The sequence below is a fragment of the Betta splendens genome, chromosome 14 (assembly GCF_900634795.4).
Source record: "Betta splendens chromosome 14, fBetSpl5.4, whole genome shotgun sequence".
NCBI classification, from domain to species: domain Eukaryota; kingdom Metazoa; phylum Chordata; class Actinopteri; order Anabantiformes; family Osphronemidae; genus Betta; species Betta splendens.
The window spans coordinates 14,637,882-14,658,211 of record NC_040894.2 but is presented as its reverse complement, the minus strand read 5'-3'; the positions used below and the strand labels follow the sequence as shown (position 1 = coordinate 14,658,211).

The following is a 20,330-nucleotide window of genomic DNA, read 5'->3' as shown; positions in this document are numbered from 1 at the left end:
TCACCTGCCTGTGGTGCCGTCATGACCGCTCGAAAATAATCCGGAAAAGATGCACGGATTCCCGGAGATTTGTCCTTATGTTGTTGCCCTTTGAAACACTTGCTGTTTGATGCTTCACCTCACATGAGGTTTTGTAATGTTTAACCTAAATTATATTTAATTTATAATCTAAAAATGCAGTCCCTTCAATCGATTTGCATACTTGTACGTTAGAAAATCGGAGAGGAGCCTGAAGGCAGCACGATGCCCGCCCGCCGCGTGGGCTCGCAGCAACACCACTGTCAGTTAACGGCAATGTAATTTACCGGGGAAGTTCACTCCGTGAGGTGAAGCTGTGCGTCCAGACGGGGATAGTTTTACCCGGCGTGTGTTCGCAGCTTCAAGAAGCAATGCCAGCCTGTGGTGGACGTGTGCTATAAAGACCAAGGTAAGAGACGACGGAAGGGACGAACAGGTACCGCGGCGCATAAACTGTGGCTTTGAAAAGATGCTGCAGCGTCACCCATTTGTAGTCTTGATCAACAGGCACCAGTTATTTTGCTGTTTATTGTGATGACTTGAACGACAAGACAACGCGTCTTCGAGGGAATAACTTTTAACGTGTAGCAATATTGATAATATTTGAATACAGAAAACAACAACAGCGCATCAGTCGTCCTGCAGCTGCGCCACATGTGTTTGACTGCCCATTCCAGCCCGTGTCTCCTGGTTAAATGCAGACACTTAAGCAGGTGACTTTGGAGTCTAGGAGGCGTAGGCAGAGATGTTTGTTTGAAGCTTCTGGCAACGTTGATTGTGTTGTGAAAACTGACCCTGACACTTTTTCAAAGCGGCATTTAAGAGCTTAATATGAACTACATAAAACACATAACGCTTTTCTCAGATTGTTTTGCTGATGTTTGAGACAGGAGGCGCTGACTGTAAATACGTGTGTTCTGTAGGGATTATTCATATCAAATGTGTGTAATCATTTCCATCCAATGTCCCAGCTGCACTGCTTTTATCTTATTGTAGGACTACCCCATTTTTGGTAACTTTTAAAAAAGGAGTGATAATACAGTATGTGTTAGGGTTCAGAAGCTAAATCTAAGCAGTTAACCATTCAGCCTCACTGACACTTGAAATACAACCTCCTCCCCAGGTATGTGATGGCTGAAGTAAACCAACGCTGCAGCCTTGTTGCAGGCACTAGTATGTGCACCAGCTGCAGGTGCCGCAGTAAAAATGTGCCTCACATTACTTTCACGCGTCCCCTACAATCAGACATATAAAGTGTACGTTGATCAAACATGACATTGAAACATACTTGATCTGGGAATATCAACACCTATAGATGGACCTCCATTACTCTGTGTGACCTATGCTACTGTGTCTCATCGTGTTACAGTATGATAATGCTACTACAATATAGTATACAATTCTTTGTATGCCCGAGATTCCTGCTACAGATATTGGTCTCTGTCAGTAACAGCATTCATCATTATACTGTCTTGTAGAGTTTGTAAAGTATGCCATCACTGATTCTTTACAGCAGCATTCATGTTGGAGTGATTAGTATTTATATTCCACTATCTCTCTGTTTGAGAATGTGTGTGAGAGCTGGAGCCTGTGGGGGTAGGTTTTGTTTTCATTGACTAGTCCATTGTATGTACAGGCCTGCTGGCTGCCTCTGCACATTTTGTTAGATTGTTACTCTGTAGTCATGCGGTCGTGCTGAAGAAAACAAGGCTGCGCTACAGGAAAAATTAGTCAATGATTTTTGGATTTTTCTCTACTGCAATATTGTTTCTTTCCGTTTGCTTCACCATGTGATGTTACCTATTCAGAACCGCACCGGAAACGTTAAAGTTAAAGTTCAATTATTAAAGATTAGTCACACCCTGGTTAAGGCAGATGGCCACCCAACCTGAGCCTGGTTCTACAGGAGGTTTTGTTAAGGGGAGTTTTTCCTTTTCACTGTTGGCTAGTACTTGTTCAAATTGGGTCTGTTAAGATTTCAGTATAATTCTATATAGTTATAGGAATATGTTTTGTTATTTGAGAACTGGTGCTACAACAAAAACAAAACAATTGAAATCATAAGTAACTTGAACAGATTAATGTTAATGACTTTGATATGCGTATTATCAGCTCATGCACACAACCAAGGTACAGTATGTCAGTGAGGAGACAAAAGGACCAGGCACAAGCTATTCAGTGGGCAATACTTACTATTTGACATTGTTATAGCGTGCACTGTACATCAGTGTTAGGGGTTGAACAGAAGCCCAGCCTGTCTTAATCCTCTCTGCACATGGCTTAACAGACTATGAGATGACAAAAGAGATTCTCTGCTCTGATGAGACCACAAATCATTAAATAGGACTTTGCAACATAAGGAAGCACCAAATGCTAGAAAGAACAATATATACTATTATAATCAGTGGCACATGAGTTTTAATATAATTTGCAACTTATCAATGATTGGGGTCTGACCCTTAAGTTGAAAAACACTTAAGGAAACTAGCTATGTTGTGTAACTTTTATTAAGTAGTAGATCTGAATACTCTTTTGACCACTGTGTACATCATGATCTGACATCCCTTCTTACAACCATCAGTGTTCTGTCTTTTTCTTATAGTTTGTGACCGTATCTTGAGTATTGCATAACAACTGGCCCTGTCTAGGTTCATACTGAAGTTGAGAATGCTGTTCCTTCTAATGTGACCAGTCCACCAGTGGCTGGCAGGCTGTCTCAGGTAATGGAAACCTCAGAAGTTGCTGTCTGCTGGCTGTCAGTCCCTTGTCTAATGGCTCCTTTCTGTCTACCTTGTCTTCAGCCCCATGCAGCCTCACTCTGTACAGGTTCTCTTGAATAAGATTAGATAATAAAACCTTTAATAGTCCCACAGTGGGGAAATTGCTTTACACAACAGCAAAGTACAGAGCAGACTATACAGTGACCGAATCAAAGACAGTTAAAGACAGTTTTCGTTGGCACAGTACAGCGCAGTACAGTACAGCAGTAGAGTGAGTATGAGGTCATTGGAAGGGTTATTGCACAGTGTTTAAATGTAAGTCTTGTACCGGTTTGCACAACTGTTGCACAGAAAAGTTGTTGCACATTGTGTAAATATCAGACATATCAATAACAATCTCACAGTATCGCACAGCGAGGTTGGATTAGTCTGTCACTGAAGCTGCTCTCCAGAGCAGACAGTGAGACCTCCAGTGGGTGAGAGTCCTGGTACAGGATGAATGTGAGTTTAGCCAGGACCCTTCTCTCACCCACCTCCTGCAGCGTGTCCAGAGCACAGCCCAGGACGGAGCTGGACTTCTTGATGACCCTGTGTCTGTCTCTTCCTGTCCCTCACTGTGATGCTGCTGCTCCAGCAGATCACACGTACACGATGGCTGATGCCACCACAGGGTCATAGAAGGTCTTCAGGAGTGGCCCCCTCACTCCAAAAGACTCACCTCACGGAGTGAAGAGGTAAAGTCTGCTCTGACACTTCCTGTACAGTGCATCCAGTTTATTGTTTAGATACACACCTAGGTATTTAAAGAGTCCACTCTCTCAATGTCCATTCCCTGCATGTGCATCGGTGGAATGACAGCAGCCTGCCTTCGGCAAAAGTCCACCACCATCTCCTTAGTTTTCTCTGCATTGATCAAGAGGTACAGTAGTTCCGCGGACACCAGTTCACAAAGTCCTGAGTAAGTCCTCTGTACTCTGCATTGCTGTCATCAGTGATCAGTCCGGCGATACTGGGTATCTTCCTTCCACTCGTTTGGCTGGGTGTAGTGGCCGAGCTCCTCACATCACCCTGGCTTCACAAGTGGCATTCATGCACCAACGTCTGCTTCACCCTTTGGGTGAAAGATGTTAAGCTACAGCTTTACTAACCTTGTAGTGGGACACTCTACACCTGAGCTGACACACACACACCCTACCGCACAATCTTAACCTGTCCACCAGCACAGCGACATCACACATATCTAGGATAGGCTAAATGAAGAAAAAAAGAGATGACAGTAACAAAAAATTACTTCCCTCTCAATCAGACTGATTAGGAAAGATAAAGGACACCTATCTCAGGCTGTTATCTGTAGACTTCATACACCGTGAACGGAAAAGCTAACATTAAACATTTTTATTTTTAAAAATTATGCACAAGTTTTTATAACGTATATATATATATTTTATTTAATTTTATTCAGATTTAATAAATAATCAAGTTTTTATTAAACATTGTAGTATGGAGTGAGATTGCTAGCTTTAATCAAGAGCATAGTGATGTTAATAATGTTAATAAATCAAATTTGATTATGTTTAAACCTGTTTAGCAAAACTGTGTAACTTAATTGGAGCACGGAGCCTGGCGCAGCGCCCGTTTATTACACTGGAGGAAACCAATGTAGTATTTCAATGAGTGTGAAAGGTAAAAGGGGAGATTAGTGATGTTAGGAGTTAAATGGAAAATCCGACATATTTCTTGAAATTAATATTAATTAATTATTAATATAAATTAAAATATTTTTTGATTCTCCAGACAGGCGTCAAAGAAATGTTTCATTCGATTCCCCACACTAGCCACAGAAAGAGGTGATACTGTAGCACTGTCGCCTCACAGCAAGAAGGTTCTGGGTTCGATTCCCGGAGGCGGCCCTGGTGCCTTTCTGTGTGGAGTTTGCACGTTCTCCCCGTGCTTGCGTGGGTTCTCTCTGGGTTCCCCGGCTTCCTCCCACAGTCCAAAGACGTGCATTAGGTTGATTGGACTCTCTCCATTGCCCGTAGGTGTGAGTGTGTGTGTGAATGGTTGTCTGTCTCTGTGTTGCCCTGCAATGGACTCTCGCCCATAGCCAGCTGGGTTATGCTCCAGCATACCCCCGTCACCCCTCTGACCCCGAATTCTAAGCAGCTTAGAAAATGGATGGATATTATAATGTAGTTCCACTTCTCTGTCAGATTAATTAATTTATTTTCTCTGTACCAAGTTAAAATTAAATTACACAAAAAACAGGTCACCAACGCGTGATTGCATTGTACTATGTATTAGTAGTCCACTTTCTGTTGTCTTGATTTTTGGGGGGCTTGAATTTGTGTTCTGTGTTCTTACATTGTTTTATACCGGGGGGTCTGATCACTTTGCTTCTCTTCCGCATGCAAGCGATAATTCAGTCATTAGTCAGCAGTCCTGGCCTCCTATTGGCTGGTGATTTTGATTTGGCTTATCACGTCGTTTGAAGCAAGCGTGAGGTTTTGAGAGAAAGCAGCAGAAACGTATGGGAGTATGGGAAAACCGAGAGAGCAAATACAGATTTGAACTCGAGCAGACCAAATCTGAGCGCATTTTTAAAGCGAAGGAAGAGTTTTGAGAGCAATCATGACAAAATATGAACATTAAATCGTTCTAGTGCGCTCTCGAATTAAAAAACTACACTCTTCATTAAAGATAGCAATCTCACCCCATGAATTTTACATTAGTTGTATAAATGGAAAAAAACATAGATTTTTACAATGAACTAAATAACACAGTTATTTACACAATTATTAATTTGTGATTTTTAGAACCAATCACTAGACAAGCACGACACTGCGAGAAAGACTACTGTGTGGTAATTACCACTCAGACTTAAGCTATAGATATTCTACAATGCTGAAGGGTCGTAGCGCGTTCACTACATAATTGATCACTACTCTGTAACCCTGTCCTCTTATTTTTAGGCTCTAGGTTCTCTGTAACATTTTACTTCTCAGGTTATTAAAAGTCAACAGTTTGTGGTTTAACACATTAGATGCTTAATGAATGCAAACAAACACCATCATGTGTATATTTAAAGCAATACTTCACCGCTAAAAAGTAATTACATTCTTCATCTGCTGTTAGTAGATGGAAAAACAAGACAGTTGTCTCTTCCAAAAGTCTGTGATGATACGTGGTAATGTTAGCAACATAAGCTAATGCTACTCCCAGCATACCAAAACTAAGCAGCAGCTTGTAACTTTACTCAAACTTTACGGAGCAGGCTAAAACATTAAACGGTCAAATATATCACTTACTCGGTGCTTGTTTGACCGTTCTCTGATAGCTGTTTTTTCTGGTTTGTCCTTGGCATCCTGAAGCTAGTCTTGACTGCTGCTTTGTTTACATGAAGCCCAAAACTAATGATTCGTAACACACGTTCCTGTCACCAGTAGAATCTGTACTTTCATACAAAAGAAATTGGCAGCAGTGACACCGATATTGGTGTGAGGAACTTGAGTATGGGAATTATTATTTTATCTGTTCTGGGGAGAATGGGACAATTCAGAAACACCTGTTCCTTCCTCATTATTAGGAAAAATTATCTGGACAGCTCACCGAAATGATTGGAAAATGTTTTCAGTATTGATTGGGAAAGAAGAGTGAAACAATTTTCTAATGCATGAAGTAGATATCACTGATTACAGTAACTTATTATTGTCACTAACTAACCCACTCTTCTTTTTAACACCTTTAAAAACGTTTCTGACCCGTTAGCAGATCAATATTTTTCGAATCCGTATTCTCATAATACTCAATTTTTATTTTAAACATGCTCAGTATGGTAATTTTCCTTACTACATTTTGGAGACAGAAATTAACCAGATTGTTCCTAAACGAGCCACAGAAATGATGCAGGACTGTGTTTTGTGAAAGCAGATCACCAAACTTGATGAGCTGAACAATCTGGCAGCCTGCCGACGTGCTGTAAGTTAAGCTTCATTCTCAGCTGAGCTTTCACTGCTGATGTCCAGATTGATGGTAATTTTGACCCTAGGGGGACAGAGACCTTGCGCGTCATGGCTTGTCTTTCCTCCACTGCATATTGAAGGACTGGGTGATATTCTTTGGGGTTCTGTTTGAGTTGCTCTAATTAATTATGACATATATTTCAGCAGATAAGTGGTAGTTTCTAGCATCAGTGGTTGTTAAATGGTTAAAGTTACTTACTTACTGTACCTACTGTACTTGTTTTTACACTTGCTTTCACTACTACAGTATAAAGATGTGATGTCATTTAGTCCTTCATATCACCCTCACCTTAGACCATGGAAGGAATGACCAGTTGCCCATGTGGTGGAAATTTTCCATAAAGAAGCAGATGAGAGAGTTGTCCTTTTGTGTGATTTATTGAAATAATAAAGAAAATAAAAATAATGGGCAAAGCAAATCAAAAAGATGGATGTTGATCGTGCACATCAACCAAAAACCAGCTGGGGAGATCAGTGCACACACAACGAAGGTGTGATGCAAAGAGCCCCCGAATAGTTCTGTGTCTTTCTGACAGACTGGGATTCTGGTGTGACTAATATGTGAGACATAGTCAAAACACTAAACATTTGCAGAAATTGTGCTCTGGAAGTCCTATTTAACTGCAGTATGACTTTAAACAATAATAAAATGATGAACAAAAGAAATCATTAATTACATTTTATTCTTTCATAGATATTTGTTCTGCTTTAGGAATAAAATTAAAAGTCTAAAATGTAAATCTAGTCATGTCAAAATCGTCCCCGCATTCAGTGGTGTGTGTGTGTGTGTGTGTGTGTGTGTGTGTGTGTGTGTGTGTGTGTGTGTGTGTGTGTGTGTGTGTGTGTGTGTGTGTGTGTGTGTGTGTGTGTGTGTGTGTGTGTGTGTGTGTGTGTGGCTTGGTGGATTATCTTACACTGTGATGACAAGACCCATGCTTTACTTATTAAAGGGATGGATCCCTTTCCTTTCTTTACTTGAACTGCAAACAGAGAGACTGTCTAACAGAGACTTTCTAACTGCCTTGATTTGTGTGTTATCTGAATATCAGATGTTATTGTGCTGTAATGGATGCTTTGTCCAGTGCTGCGCAGGTATGAAAAAAGGCTTTCACACATTTTGTTTTTCTAAAATACTTGCTTACAATTAGCCAGAAGACTGTTGGTTGGGTCTAGACACTAAGTTATTTCAGGGAACATTGTCACTAGAATGTTTTTTTACTTTTCCTACATTTTAGGGGCTCTCATTGGGGGGGGCATTTCCACTTTTGGAACATGTGGCAATCTGTTAAGCGTGTACCCTGCCCCTTACCCAGAGATAGGTGCGATTAGCTCCAACAACCCATGGCCCTTATGAAGCAATCAAAATACCTGATGGATAGATGTGCAGCAAACCTTTAAACGTTTAAACATGTAAAATGTTGTATGGTATTAACTAAAGAAGGAGAAATGTATCTGTCATGTTTTTAACATGACATGCTTTTGATCAGATATTGCCTAAGACAACTAAAGTCCGTCTAACTATGGCTTCTTACCAGTCCTGAGTTCGACAATTAGGCCATATAAGAAACTAAGCCCAGGCAATTACTTATCGATAGTGCTGACAGGTACTGTCCCTGTCAGTGACAGTAAGGCAAACGAGCTGTTACCCAGCTTACTGTCCCTGTACAAGACTTGGTCAAGGAGACTATATTTAATTATTTATTGATATCAGGACACCTCCACAGACCAATGACCAAATTAGGAAAACAATGTCTTAGAGTTTTCTTAATTAACTGCATCAATAATTTAACTCTAAATACAGTAACCAACAATTAAAGAAAGCTTTATTGAAAGATTCAGTATTGTTCATAACGTTGCTCTATGTTGTATGGCTCAGTGAACCGATGCTTCAGTTATTCTTGGCATGCAGTTTGTTTTTATTTATTCAGAGGAGGTGGCTGATGTTTGCTCCATTCTTTACACACTATGTGTTGCAAGTCTGGCTGTGAACAATCAGGCAGAACAGCAGTATGGACAATGCATTGCTTGCCCTTTTAAAGTTGGACACACAGATTGATTTTCACTGCCCCATTGAGTAATAGCTGGCCACTTCTGGGACGTTGCTGAGTTCCTTTGCTCAAAAACCTAAGCCTAGAATGTTTTCTGTAACATATGCACTGGAAGCACAGTCACTGACTAAAGTGCCACTAGACACTAAATTGTACCACAGCTGGATCCAGTGGAATTTTATGGTTAGAGTCTTGTTTAGCTTAGTTCCATCCTTCTATTCATGTAGTCTTTTTATTCTTACAGTCTCATGCACTGCTCTGTCTACCAGTACCTGATGTTAGCCTCCATTAGTTTCTCCAAATTCCTTTCTGGGCCCTGCTCATAACATGACATGTTTGTTCCCCTTAGCTCCCATGATGTGTGGAGCTTCCATGTTGTTGTTGTTAAATAGTTTTTTGCATAGCTGAAGTGTTATGCACATTGCCTACTACTGTATATATTATTGTGTTGTTTTACAATTGTGTAAAAAGGTGTTTTGCTATAAAATGTATTTTCCAAGTATTAAATTAACTTGCTGTGTTGTGCCAAGGAATTCTGTTTTGTCTTCCAAATACAAAAAAAGTTATTTTTGGTTTACCTCCTTCCCCTTTCCCCCCTACCTCAGCACCCATTGGTGTAAGGTGGCCCTCTGTCTGAGGTCGTGGTAACCATAGCAGGCCTTGGAAAGTGAAATGTGATGCGGCGGGCCCTCTGGACTGTGCTTCTGAATCACAACTCCATAATGAGCTGGCAGGTCTCAGACTGCATCAAAGATGCAGCACCACAGTATCCGTTTCAACTCATGGTGCACAAATAGTGCAGTCTCACCTGTGCAGTTGGGTGGAGACAGTGAGCCCAGGATGAACTAGTAACTGAAAGCTTTTTGTCATCCTGTTGTTGTAACAACATACATCCTCACATGTCCACACCCTATACACTGCATGTTACATGGTGGAACATGTCTGCTCTGATGTTGTTAGGATCTCCAGCTTAAACAATGGCTATTAATTATTATATAGTCTTACTTTTAAAAATGTATTATATTATATTGTATATATTATATATGAATATTTTGCAATAGTGCTAATGACAAGTAATATAGTGTAACACGGCATAAAATCAAGTCCAGTCCAGTTCCGATTTTGGGTAAGTTTTCTTCACATTCAAGATATTTGGAACTTCTTCTAAGCATACAATTCCAATCACCCATTCTAGTCATTAAAGCTGTGTCATTTCAGGGTTCAGTGATCAGTAGGGAACAACGAGCATAGGCAACCTTGTTTTGGTATCTGTTACCATTCATCACCACTGTCTTTATTAACATTATGCTGATTGCATCGCAATACAATGATGGCCACACTATGGAAGTAAATGGACTTAGAGAATAAAATGTTGTTGTGTGGATGTTAAAAACGGCTAATCACATTTAGTGTTAGGTATATGTATTGTTGAATTGTTTTTAACAGTTTTTCAAGGATGAGCACAATTATCTTGTGATTTATTGTCTACTGTGGTCACAGGGTCCTAGTTAAAATGTTTTTCATAATAATTCCAAAGTAGTTCAGAAAGTACCTCCAACCATTTTCCAATCACTTTTAAAATGTAAAATTCAATGTCTGGAATTTAGGCCTTGAATATGACTTTTAAAAGTCTTAAAACGAATAAAATATATTGATGACACTCTGATGCTGCTGACTTTAAAAAATATTAATTTAAAAAAAACATTCCAGTGAATGAATATGAAAAATGAATATGTTCTCAGTTGTACTTACAAACATATTTTGTATTTGTTCTCTGAATAGCTACTAATACACCTGATTTCCCGTTTACTGACCACCCTTATTTCTTTTTGTTTAAATAAGGCATTTTACTTTCTCTTTTCTAGGAGAGTCTCCTGACCCAGCAACTCTCCCAGTGAACCCCCACCCCCCAGGACTCAATCCTCAGGAATATCATGGGACCGCTTCACGTTTACCTTTATCCACTCCTTCTCCTCTTCCTCATCCTCCTATTCAGCCCCTGCACATCCTTTAGACCTCAGGTTGTGGAGCGAGATTTTGATCCAGAGCTGCCTCAGTCCACTGGTAACGCAACGGGCTCTGCCAAGCGGAAATGTTTTGATACTGTGGTGTGTAAACCTGGTATCTTACTCCCTGTTTGGCTACCACTCAACCCTCCACTGGCAGAGCAGGCAGCAAGGGCTATTGTCTACTTCCTCGGCCTCATGTACTTGTTCCTTGGTGTATCCATCATTGCAGACCGCTTCATGGCGTCCATAGAAGTCATCACCTCGCAGGTATTTTTTCACAGGATACGTTGATTGCATTAATCACATAGTTGCATTAAACTGTTTGTAAACAGACAAAACTGTTCAATATTATCTACATACAGTGGGTACAGAAAGTATTCAGACCCCCTTAAGTTTTTTATTCTTATGTTGCTTCGATTTGCTAAAATCATTTTAGTTCATTTTTTCCTCATTAATATACACAACCGATAGCATCCCATATTGACAGAAAAACACAGAATTGTTGGCAAAAAACACAGAATTGTTGACATCTTTGCAGATTTTCTATCATTTAAGTTTATTTTTTTCTCATTAATGTACACATCCCACAGCACCCCCTATTGTTCTTCTTTAAAAATGAAAAATTGGCCCTGGCCATGGCGCATTGGTTAGCGTGTTGTGCTCCTGTCGCCCAGGTCGTGGGTTTAATCCCCTCAGAGGGGTCGGTCAGAAAGGCCAACTGGCGTAAAAACTTTCCCAATCACTCATGCAAACTCATCAAAGCTGTGGCAACCCCTGATGGGATAAAGCCAAAGGGAGTTACCTTTGTTTATTAAAAAAGAAAAACTGAAATATGACATGGTCATAAATATTGAGACCCTTTTTGCTGTAATACAGCCATGAGTCTAAGGGGACTGAGCCGAAAGGCAACTTTGGGTCATGACCAAACGGACAAGATCGCGGATACAAGCTCCGCAGGGTGGGTGGGCGGGCGCACCCTTAGAGATAGGGTGAGAAGCCCTGTCACCCAGGAGGAGCTCAGAGTAAAGTTGCTGCTCCTCCACATTGAGAGGAGCTAGTTGAGGTGGAACAGGCATCCTGTTCAGATGCCTCCTGGACACCTCCCTGGGGAGGTGTTCCAGGCATGTCCCACCGGTAGAAGGCCTCTGGGAGGAACCAGGACACGCTGGAGGGACTATGTCTCTCGACTGGGAACATCTTGGGGTCCCACCCAAAGAGCTGGAGGAAGTGTACGGGGAGAGGAAGGTCTGGAGCTCTCTACTTAGACTGCTGCCCCTGCGACCCAGCCCCAGATATGAATGAAAATGGATGGATGGATAGATGGATGGATGGATATACCATTGATTATAATATTGTACATGGACTCAGTGGTGATGTTATAATTGACAGTTTCTCAAATGCCGATTTTTGTAGGAGAAGAAGGTGACCATCACTAAACCTAACGGTGAAACTACAGTGACTACAGTGAGGATCTGGAACGAGACTGTGTCCAATCTCACACTAATGGCCCTGGGCTCCTCAGCACCTGAAATCCTGCTTTCTGTTATTGAGGTACACAAGACACAGCTCAATATACAGTAAAGTACAATTATGGTAAAATATAAAATACACCTAAAAGAGTTTAGTGCTTTAAATCCCATGCTAGCAGTAGCATAAATTAAATTAAATTACAGGTATATTCACTTTCATAACTTAGCTCATATTTTATTATTTAAAATTAATATTTATATTATTTTGTTTTGGCATCTTCAGTTTGCTTCTTTGAAGTAATGAGTAATGTGTGTCAAATGTTTCACTTTGACAGGTATGTGGGCACAACTTTGATGCGGGGGAGCTTGGCCCAGGAACCATAGTGGGCAGCGCTGCCTTCAATTTGTTTGTGATAATCGGACTGTGTGTGTGGGTGATCCCTGATGGAGAGTCCCGCAAAATCAAACACCTGCGTGTGTTTTTCATTACCGCATTTTGGAGTATTTTCGCCTACATTTGGTTGTATCTCATACTGGCCGTCATCTCACCCGGGATTGTAGAGGTGATAACTGCATATGTCTGGCTGGACCTTCTGATAGATAAGTGTGCATGTTGTTATATTATTCAAATGTGTTAACTGTGTAATGTTCATGCTTTCAGGTGTGGGAGGCTGTAGTGACGCTGCTTTACTTTCCGGTGTGTGTGATCTTGGCTTGGATTGCTGACCGCCGTCTGCTCTTCTACAAATACATGCATAAACGTTACCGCGCTGACAAGAGGCACGGCATTGTGGTGGAAATGGAAGGTGACGTGATTATGGATGGAAAGTTGTCAGATGGCAGTCTGTGCCCTGAAAACTGCTCAAGTGTTGCGGTGTCTGTTCAGACGGGCAATGAACCAAACCAGAACAACGATGGGGTAAGGTCAATGCTTAAATGCAAAGGGACAAAAATAGTTGCTGCAGGAATTTAAAAGGCAGAGTGCAGACAGCAGGAAGTTGATCAGTAGACTGTGTAGAGTTCCCAAAGAATAGTTTTCTTTCTAAAGAAATTTTCAACAAACAAAGCCGCTAGTTGTTTGTCTGTTGTGAACTGAACCATTTCATAAACTCTGCTCTGTGTAGTCCTAACACAGAGCATTTTTAAGACCATAGGATAAAAATGACATCTCTTGAGTATTGTGTGCTAGTTTACAAGCCATTTCTTTTGATAGGTGGCCTGCATCCTCAAAGATCTGAAAGAAAAACATCCAGACAAGGACCTGGACCAGCTGATTGAGATGGCTAATTACTCTGCCCTGATGCACCGGAAGAAGAGCCGTGCCTTCTATCGTGTGCAGGCAACACGCATGTTGATCGGCGCTGGCAACATACTAAGGAAACACGCTGCAGAGCGTGCACGCCGCTTAGGAGGCGAGCAGGCTGACAAGGCCACATGCTCACACATCTGTTTTCAACATGCCCGGTACCAGTGCACTGAGAATTGTGGCTCCCTGAGCCTCAAAGTAATTCTTGATGGGGGCACTGGTGATAACACTTTCTATGTGGACTACTGTACAGAAAATGGCTCTGCTAATGCAGGGGCAGACTACGAACTCACAAAGGGAACCCTTGTTTTTAAGCCAGGGGAGACACACAAAGAGATTACGGTAAGGGGAAAAAAGAATGCCAAAAATGTATTACTTGATTAAGAACTGACGTTTAAGTCTTGTTTTCTGTTATCTACACTTTCTCAATATTCTGCTTAGTGTAGCAGAAACATTGCAATATTAGGGGAGAGCAGTAATATATGAGACGGCAATTACTCAGTCATTTTTCAAACAGAAACCTCACCTTTTTGGTGAGAAGATGTCCAGTTTTTACGGTGTTTAGGGCACTGCACCTAAAGAAGATGCTGTTGTACAGGTACTGGCACCCTCGCTTTAGCTGTGACATTGGTTGGGCTTTTACTAGTTTTACACAGCATAGCCATAAAGATGAGTTTCACATGAGCACTCACCATTCTCCATCATAGCTTAATGTTTAATAGCTTCATCACGTTGTTCAAATGAAGCTGAATCCCTATCATAGTGACCACAACAACTGTAATTAATAACATTTAGTGAAATATTAAAATTTCACACCTCTCTACCCCTCAAAAAAACGTACCTAATGGATACACAGACCACATACACATACTTTATAGTGTAAGTGGCTTTGCCACTGCATCATTCTATATCTATTAGGGATCTTGACAGTATCACACTGTATTCTCCAGGTTGTTATCTTGGATGATGACGTCTTTGAGGAGGACGAGCATTTTTTTGTAAATCTTCAGAACCTGAGATTAGAGGAAAACGGACAGGAAGGGACAGGATCTCCACCCAAGGGTCGACTAGTGGAGCCCATGGTGGCTACAGTCACTATTTTGGATGATGACCATGCTGGCCTCTTCACCTTTGGTCAGCCAGTTCTACGGGTGAGCGAGAGCACAGGCACACTGATGGTAACAGTGGTGAGGAACTCGGGTTCAAGGGGCACTGTTGCTGTGCCTTACCATACAGAGGATGGCAGTGCCAAGGCTGGTGTGGACTATGAGGAGGCCAAAGGGCAGCTGGAATTCACCAATGAGCAGACAAGGTGGGATGCTGAGTGGCAAACCATAGAAAATTATTTTCCATAAAAGTAATTTTAATAGACAGTCAAGAATCCTAAATCTAAAAGTAATGTCTCAGGAAGTCTCAAAAAGTTTAGATTGGGTTGACGGTTATTTTAAACATTACTGAATGATTTTTATAGTGAAGTCACCTACACTTAGGTGGAGGAGGGTCCTATTAGAAAGTATTACCTGACTTGACACCCAAGTCATGACACCCAAGTCCCTTCTCTGATCAGGGGCTGCAATTCTCCTGTCACCCCATGTAAGCTGACACATTCACATTAAAATTTCAGGTGATATAAGCTGTTTGGACATGGACTAATTGAACACTTTAGTGAATGGGTCTGTTATGTAACATTGTATATTAATAGATGTGGCACAGTAAAAGGTATGGCAGTTGGTAGATCATAGGTAATAAGGAAATGGGGTTCTTCTTTATAAATGAGACCTCAGGAAATTCATTGAGTTGGTGTCGTACAGCTTAGGACATTATTCATAGGCTTGAATAATGTACAGTTTCATTCTCATTAATTATTTAGGCCACTTCAATTAGCAGTGTGATTTTAAATGGTAGAGTAAATGTTTAACATGTGAAGGTTTTGTGTTGTAAGCAAATATAAATTTGTTTTGTAACTAACACAAGTGCTGTCATGTGCATGGGTGTGTTTTTGTTTGTTTGTATTTGCAGTCAGACCTTACAAGTGTGCATTATAAATGTAAAAGAATATGAGAAGCAGGAGAACTTCTTCATTGTGCTTGAGGACCCCAAATGGCTGAAGCGAGGATTGTCTGGTGAGTATGTGGGTGTTTTAAATGTCCTCATGAGTGTCTGTGTGAGTGTCATTTCATTCTTATGTAAATAACTTAGATCAGTGATACAATAATATATAAATAACAACAGTAGCCAAGATAGACCAAAATAACAATAACAGCAGCAGAGTAAGTGTCTGGATGTTGGATACCTGTGTCAGACCTAGTGATGACATATTACATGCCATCATTCACTGCTGTGTGTTTCGTTGTAGCACAGGTGCAGCCATCATTTATGAGTTTAGGATCCTCTAGTTGCCCGTTGCTGTAACCCAATGTGTCAACAGGATGGTGCGGGAACTGGATATGTTCTTGTTAGTGGAGGTCAAAAGAATCACTTAGCAGGAGTTCACTTCATTAGGTGAAAGTGAAAATGAAGGCCATCTCTCTGGCTGTGCTGTGCATGCCAAACTAAGTGCAAAGTGTTTATTTCCAGTTTGCTCCTGTGTTTAAGCAACATAATATCAAATGTTGTTTTTTTGTGTGTGTTGACTTGTTGTCTCTCTTCACAGCACTGCTGCTAAACCAGGGTAAGCTAGTTTGAAGATGTGGGTATTAGGTGCAGTGTGCAGCATCTGAACAGAAATGGATACAAAATTTGTGTGTACTTGCATCGGTGTGAGAACCAAAAGACATATTTTTGTACCAAAGTGAGGACATTTTGTAACAGTGCCTGTTTGAAGGTTAAGATATGGTTTTTAGGGCTGAGGTTAAATTGAGTTTTGGTTCAGATTAGAGCAAGCGTTAGACGTCTGCCTTTAGTTGTGATGGTTAGGGTTAGGGGCTAGGGAAGGCATTATGGCAATGGAGGTCCTCACTTCGACTCAAGTACAAGGGTGTTTGCGTGTGTGGGGGGATATTGTAAATGAAACTAGAACTACTACTAATGTTCTACCTCTGCTGCCTAACAGGAAGCCCCACTCCTGAGGAAGAAGAAGCCCGGAGGATCTCTGAGCTGGGTAAACCCAGTTTAGGGGAGCACAGTAGACTAGAGGTCATCATAGAAGAGTCCTGTGAGTTCAAGGTGTGTGAGTGGCCGATGGAAGGAATAACACACTTACTTTGTAGAAATAGATCACCTCTTAAAATCAACAGGGTATAGTACGTGTAAAGAGGCCAAGGACATTCAGTGTTTTTTGGAGTTCTTTTTGCTGTGTGCATCGACTTATTGTCAAGTTGGAAGGAAAACATTTATTCCATAGACCTTATGGTAGAGGCCTGCTTTACTATAGAAATTGTGTTATGTGGATGGTAAGTTGTATTGAATTTCTAGCAGATGCGCCATACGGTGTTGAGACCAAGTAGTTAAGTTTAAGTGGCTTTTGCCTTTCAACACGCTCCATTCATGCCACATTTGTGGGGAGTTTTTGATATTGTCATCACATGCACACAGTGACTTGAACATCCTGACTTGAAGTTCCTGCAGCTGCTCTACAGATGCCGTAGGCCTGTTGGTCGCCCTAATGGCTTTTCTATCTGTTTTCAAGCAATGCTTTACCAAATATCTTGGCTGCGCTACCAAGGGCTGAAATGCTCCAGAAAATCTGTTTTCCTGATGAGCTAATCAGGTTGACCACAGCAAATCACAGGTCTAATATGACATTGTGTAGATGGAGATAAGCTGCATCTTATTGAGTTAGTTGTGGTTTTTACCATTCAGAGATTGTGTTCTGATTTTCATCTGACGTAAATACATCTGGATCAAACAAAAACAGCAAAATGTGATTATTTGAAAGCAGGGTCATTCTTTTCTGTGTGCTTTTCTAGGCAATTTTATTAGTACGTATCAAGCTAAGGGTCTTTTCTATGTATACGTTAAATTGTTGCATTGTAAAGAGGTGTTTTTTCATTAACCACCTGGTGCCCTTTCTCACACCAGACTCCCAATGGAGTACTTGACCAGGTACAGCTCTTGTTGATCTGATGGAACTGATTAAATTAGACTTTCTCATGAAATATTGTTCAGTACATTCAGAATACTGAAAAATATTCAAAAACTATATACTGCATATTCTCACTTACTCTTTATTTACAACCTATTTTGATGTGTTGTAGTGTCATGCATTCTTCTTTGCAGATGCATTGACGTGTGTGTTTTTGTTCGTGTGTCTATCAGTGTGGACAATGAGCCATCTGTAGCTCACTTACTTAGAGAAACCAGTAGGTTTGTGGGTAGACGGACAATATGTGCCCTATTTATACTTTCCATACTAGGACTATGCATAATCTGCAAAATTCATATATAATTTTTATTATTTGATATGATATATATTTACTTTTTCCGTCTCACTGGCCTATTTAATGTGCTCTAACAGAAAACTGTGGACAAACTCCTGAAGGACACAGATCTGGCTGCGTTAATCGGTTCTCACTCATGGAGAGAGCAGTTCATTGATGCAGTCACAGTCAGTGCAGGTCAGTGTATGTCTTTCAGTGTATGTCTGTATGTATCTTTTTATCTTATGTACTATATTAGACTTTTTACAAAATCATTCATTAGATGTGGCTTCTGTTCTTGTATAAGGTCTAATTTTGCACTGTACAATGGTCCCTGATTATCTGTACATATATGTGACTGCATCATTTGGTGATAGTGACATTTCCCTGGCCTCTCAAATTTTTTGTTGTTAAACAGGTGATGGCGATGAGGGACAGGAGCAGCGAACGCCCAACTGCTTTGACTATTTTATGCACCTATTGTGCATTTTTTGGAAGATTCTGTTTGCTTGTGTCCCACCCACTGGGTATTGGAACGGCTGGGCATGCTTCATAGTGTCAATCAGTGTCATTGGTGTCTTAACAGCCATTATTGGAGACTTAGCATCACATTTTGGCTGCACTGTAGGCCTAAGAGACTCTGTCACGGCAGTGGTCTTTGTCGCACTGGGGACTTCTCTACCAGGTAAAAGATTGAATAAGCAAATGAAAGAGCAGACAAACTAAATGTCAAGTTCACTTATTGTAAACTTTACCTACTTTATGCTACAGTAATATGTAACGGTATATTCACCAAATGCAAGGCTAGAGCCAATAAGTGCTATATCCCTAATAAGCACTGAGAATTTACAGTCTTCTTTTCTTTCCAGATACCTTTGCCAGCAAAGTAGCTGCAACTCAGGACCAGTATGCCGATGCATCTGTGGGAAATGTGACAGGAAGCAATGCTGTTAATGTGTTTTTGGGCATAGGGGTGGCCTGGTCCGTGGCTGCCATATATTGGGAAGTCAAAGGTAAAGCTTTTCGCGTGGATCCTGGCTCGTTAGCCTTTTCTGTCACACTCTTCACAATTTTCGGCTTCTTCAGTATGGGAGTGTTGATGCTACGTCGGAGACCGTCCATAGGTGGTGAACTAGGAGGCCCACGAGTTCCTAGAGTCCTTACTTCACTGCTTTTCTTTGGACTATGGTTCCTGTACATCCTCTTCTCCAGCTTGGAAGCCTATTGCCATATACAAGGCTTCTGAGGGAGCACAGCTAGGGTAAATGAGGACGGTACACTCAGCAACACATCATCAGGACACAGACAGTACTGTACATATAGTGTTACGGTAACTAGTAATTCACACTGAAACTTGAAAACTGCTGCCATTGTTAAAGAAACCGTATTCGGATGCAAATCTGTTTATCACATCCAGTACAGAACAGTACTAGTTGGAAAGTATTGTGACAGCACTTCATTGTGACAGTATTCAGTCCACTTAAGTGGACCTAATATCAGGCTGTGATTGTTTTTAGGTCACTGGGTGATTCCTAACACTGGCTTGATGCCTGATAGCTCAATTCCTGTATCTCAAGTTGGACCTTGTTTTCCTCATGTTTATTAAGCCTGGATTTGACTTACTGTATATTCAAGCAATCAAATCAAACATAGCTGTTCACAGTTAAACACTTCCTCTTCAATTAGTTAAGACTTGACTGAAAGTTGAATTGTTAACATGGTGAAAAAATAGTTGGAGAGACAAGTTGATGTAAAATAACATTCACTACAATTTTTTTCTTTTCTCTGAATTAGGTTTTACATACAGTAAGTTTTACTGCACTTGCTAATTATAATCTTGTTAAACATTAATAATAGTAATGATCAGAAACGCACTCTATGTATAGAGCTATCACCGAAAGGTTTTATGTAAAATAAATGTGATTAATTTTCTGATCAGTGAAAAAGTACCTTTGTGATTTATTGTCACTGTTTCAAATGACTGATTCACCTCTAAAGTCTTACCTGTTTTTGATTGTCTGTCATTAATTTTTTAAACTGTATCACAAGAATATAATGTAATTTTTATTTAATCACATCACACTGATATATCAACTGAGTGTTTCTGCATTGAATCCACCGCCCACATGGGTTGTTTAGTTATGCTGCATTACTGCAGAAGGCAACATTTTTTAATTACTATGACATGGTATCGAGGGATTTTATGTGGTTTGGGGCACACTGACTTGAGGATTGTAATACAGTATTGTTCTTTTAAATGATGTGTTCCATCAGCTTTAGCATTGTTAAAATAAAAACAAGGCACTTTGAAGAAAGGTTTGGAGTATGATATTCACTTTTATAAGCCTAAAACACATCACTAGTGTCACCACTTCATTAAGTA

The 20,330-nt window shown here is 40.6% G+C and overlaps 1 protein-coding gene across 7 annotated transcripts; it reads left to right on the top strand.

The window, feature by feature from the left end:
* The first annotated feature begins 289 nt into the window (after positions 1-289).
* Positions 290-20,256, top strand: slc8a2a (solute carrier family 8 member 2a). 7 transcript variants are annotated; one of them, XM_055514508.1, is made up of 14 exons: positions 290-427; positions 10,671-10,869; positions 10,972-11,081; positions 12,228-12,365; positions 12,619-12,846; positions 12,945-13,202; positions 13,497-13,931; positions 14,540-14,901; positions 15,609-15,712; positions 16,243-16,260; positions 16,642-16,754; positions 18,046-18,145; positions 18,366-18,632; positions 18,817-20,256. In XM_055514508.1, the coding sequence occupies exons 2-14, from the start codon at positions 10,740-10,742 to the stop codon at positions 19,191-19,193; spliced, it is 2,640 nt and encodes an 879-aa protein (XP_055370483.1). In that variant the 5' UTR covers positions 290-427; positions 10,671-10,739; the 3' UTR covers positions 19,194-20,256. The 7 variants fall into 7 exon arrangements, with proteins under 7 accessions (XP_055370483.1, XP_055370482.1, XP_055370484.1 ...); XM_055514507.1 differs by having other exon boundaries at positions 10,671-11,081; XM_055514509.1 differs by lacking the exon at positions 12,619-12,846 and having other exon boundaries at positions 10,671-11,081.
* The last annotated feature ends 74 nt before the right edge of the window (positions 20,257-20,330 follow it).

What these genes read in the sequence shown, in the direction of transcription:
- slc8a2a (XM_055514507.1), top strand. Translation starts at nt 10,740, where the DNA reads ATGGGACCGCTTCACGTTTACCTTTATCCACTCCTTCTCCTCTTCCTC. An exon ending in TAGAAGTCATCACCTCGCAG is followed by an intron (nt 11,082 to 12,227) that starts GTATTTTTTCAC and finishes CGATTTTTGTAG; the next exon opens with GAGAAGAAGGTGACCATCAC. An exon ending in TTCACCAATGAGCAGACAAG is followed by an intron (nt 14,902 to 15,608) that starts GTGGGATGCTGA and finishes TTGTATTTGCAG; the next exon opens with TCAGACCTTACAAGTGTGCA.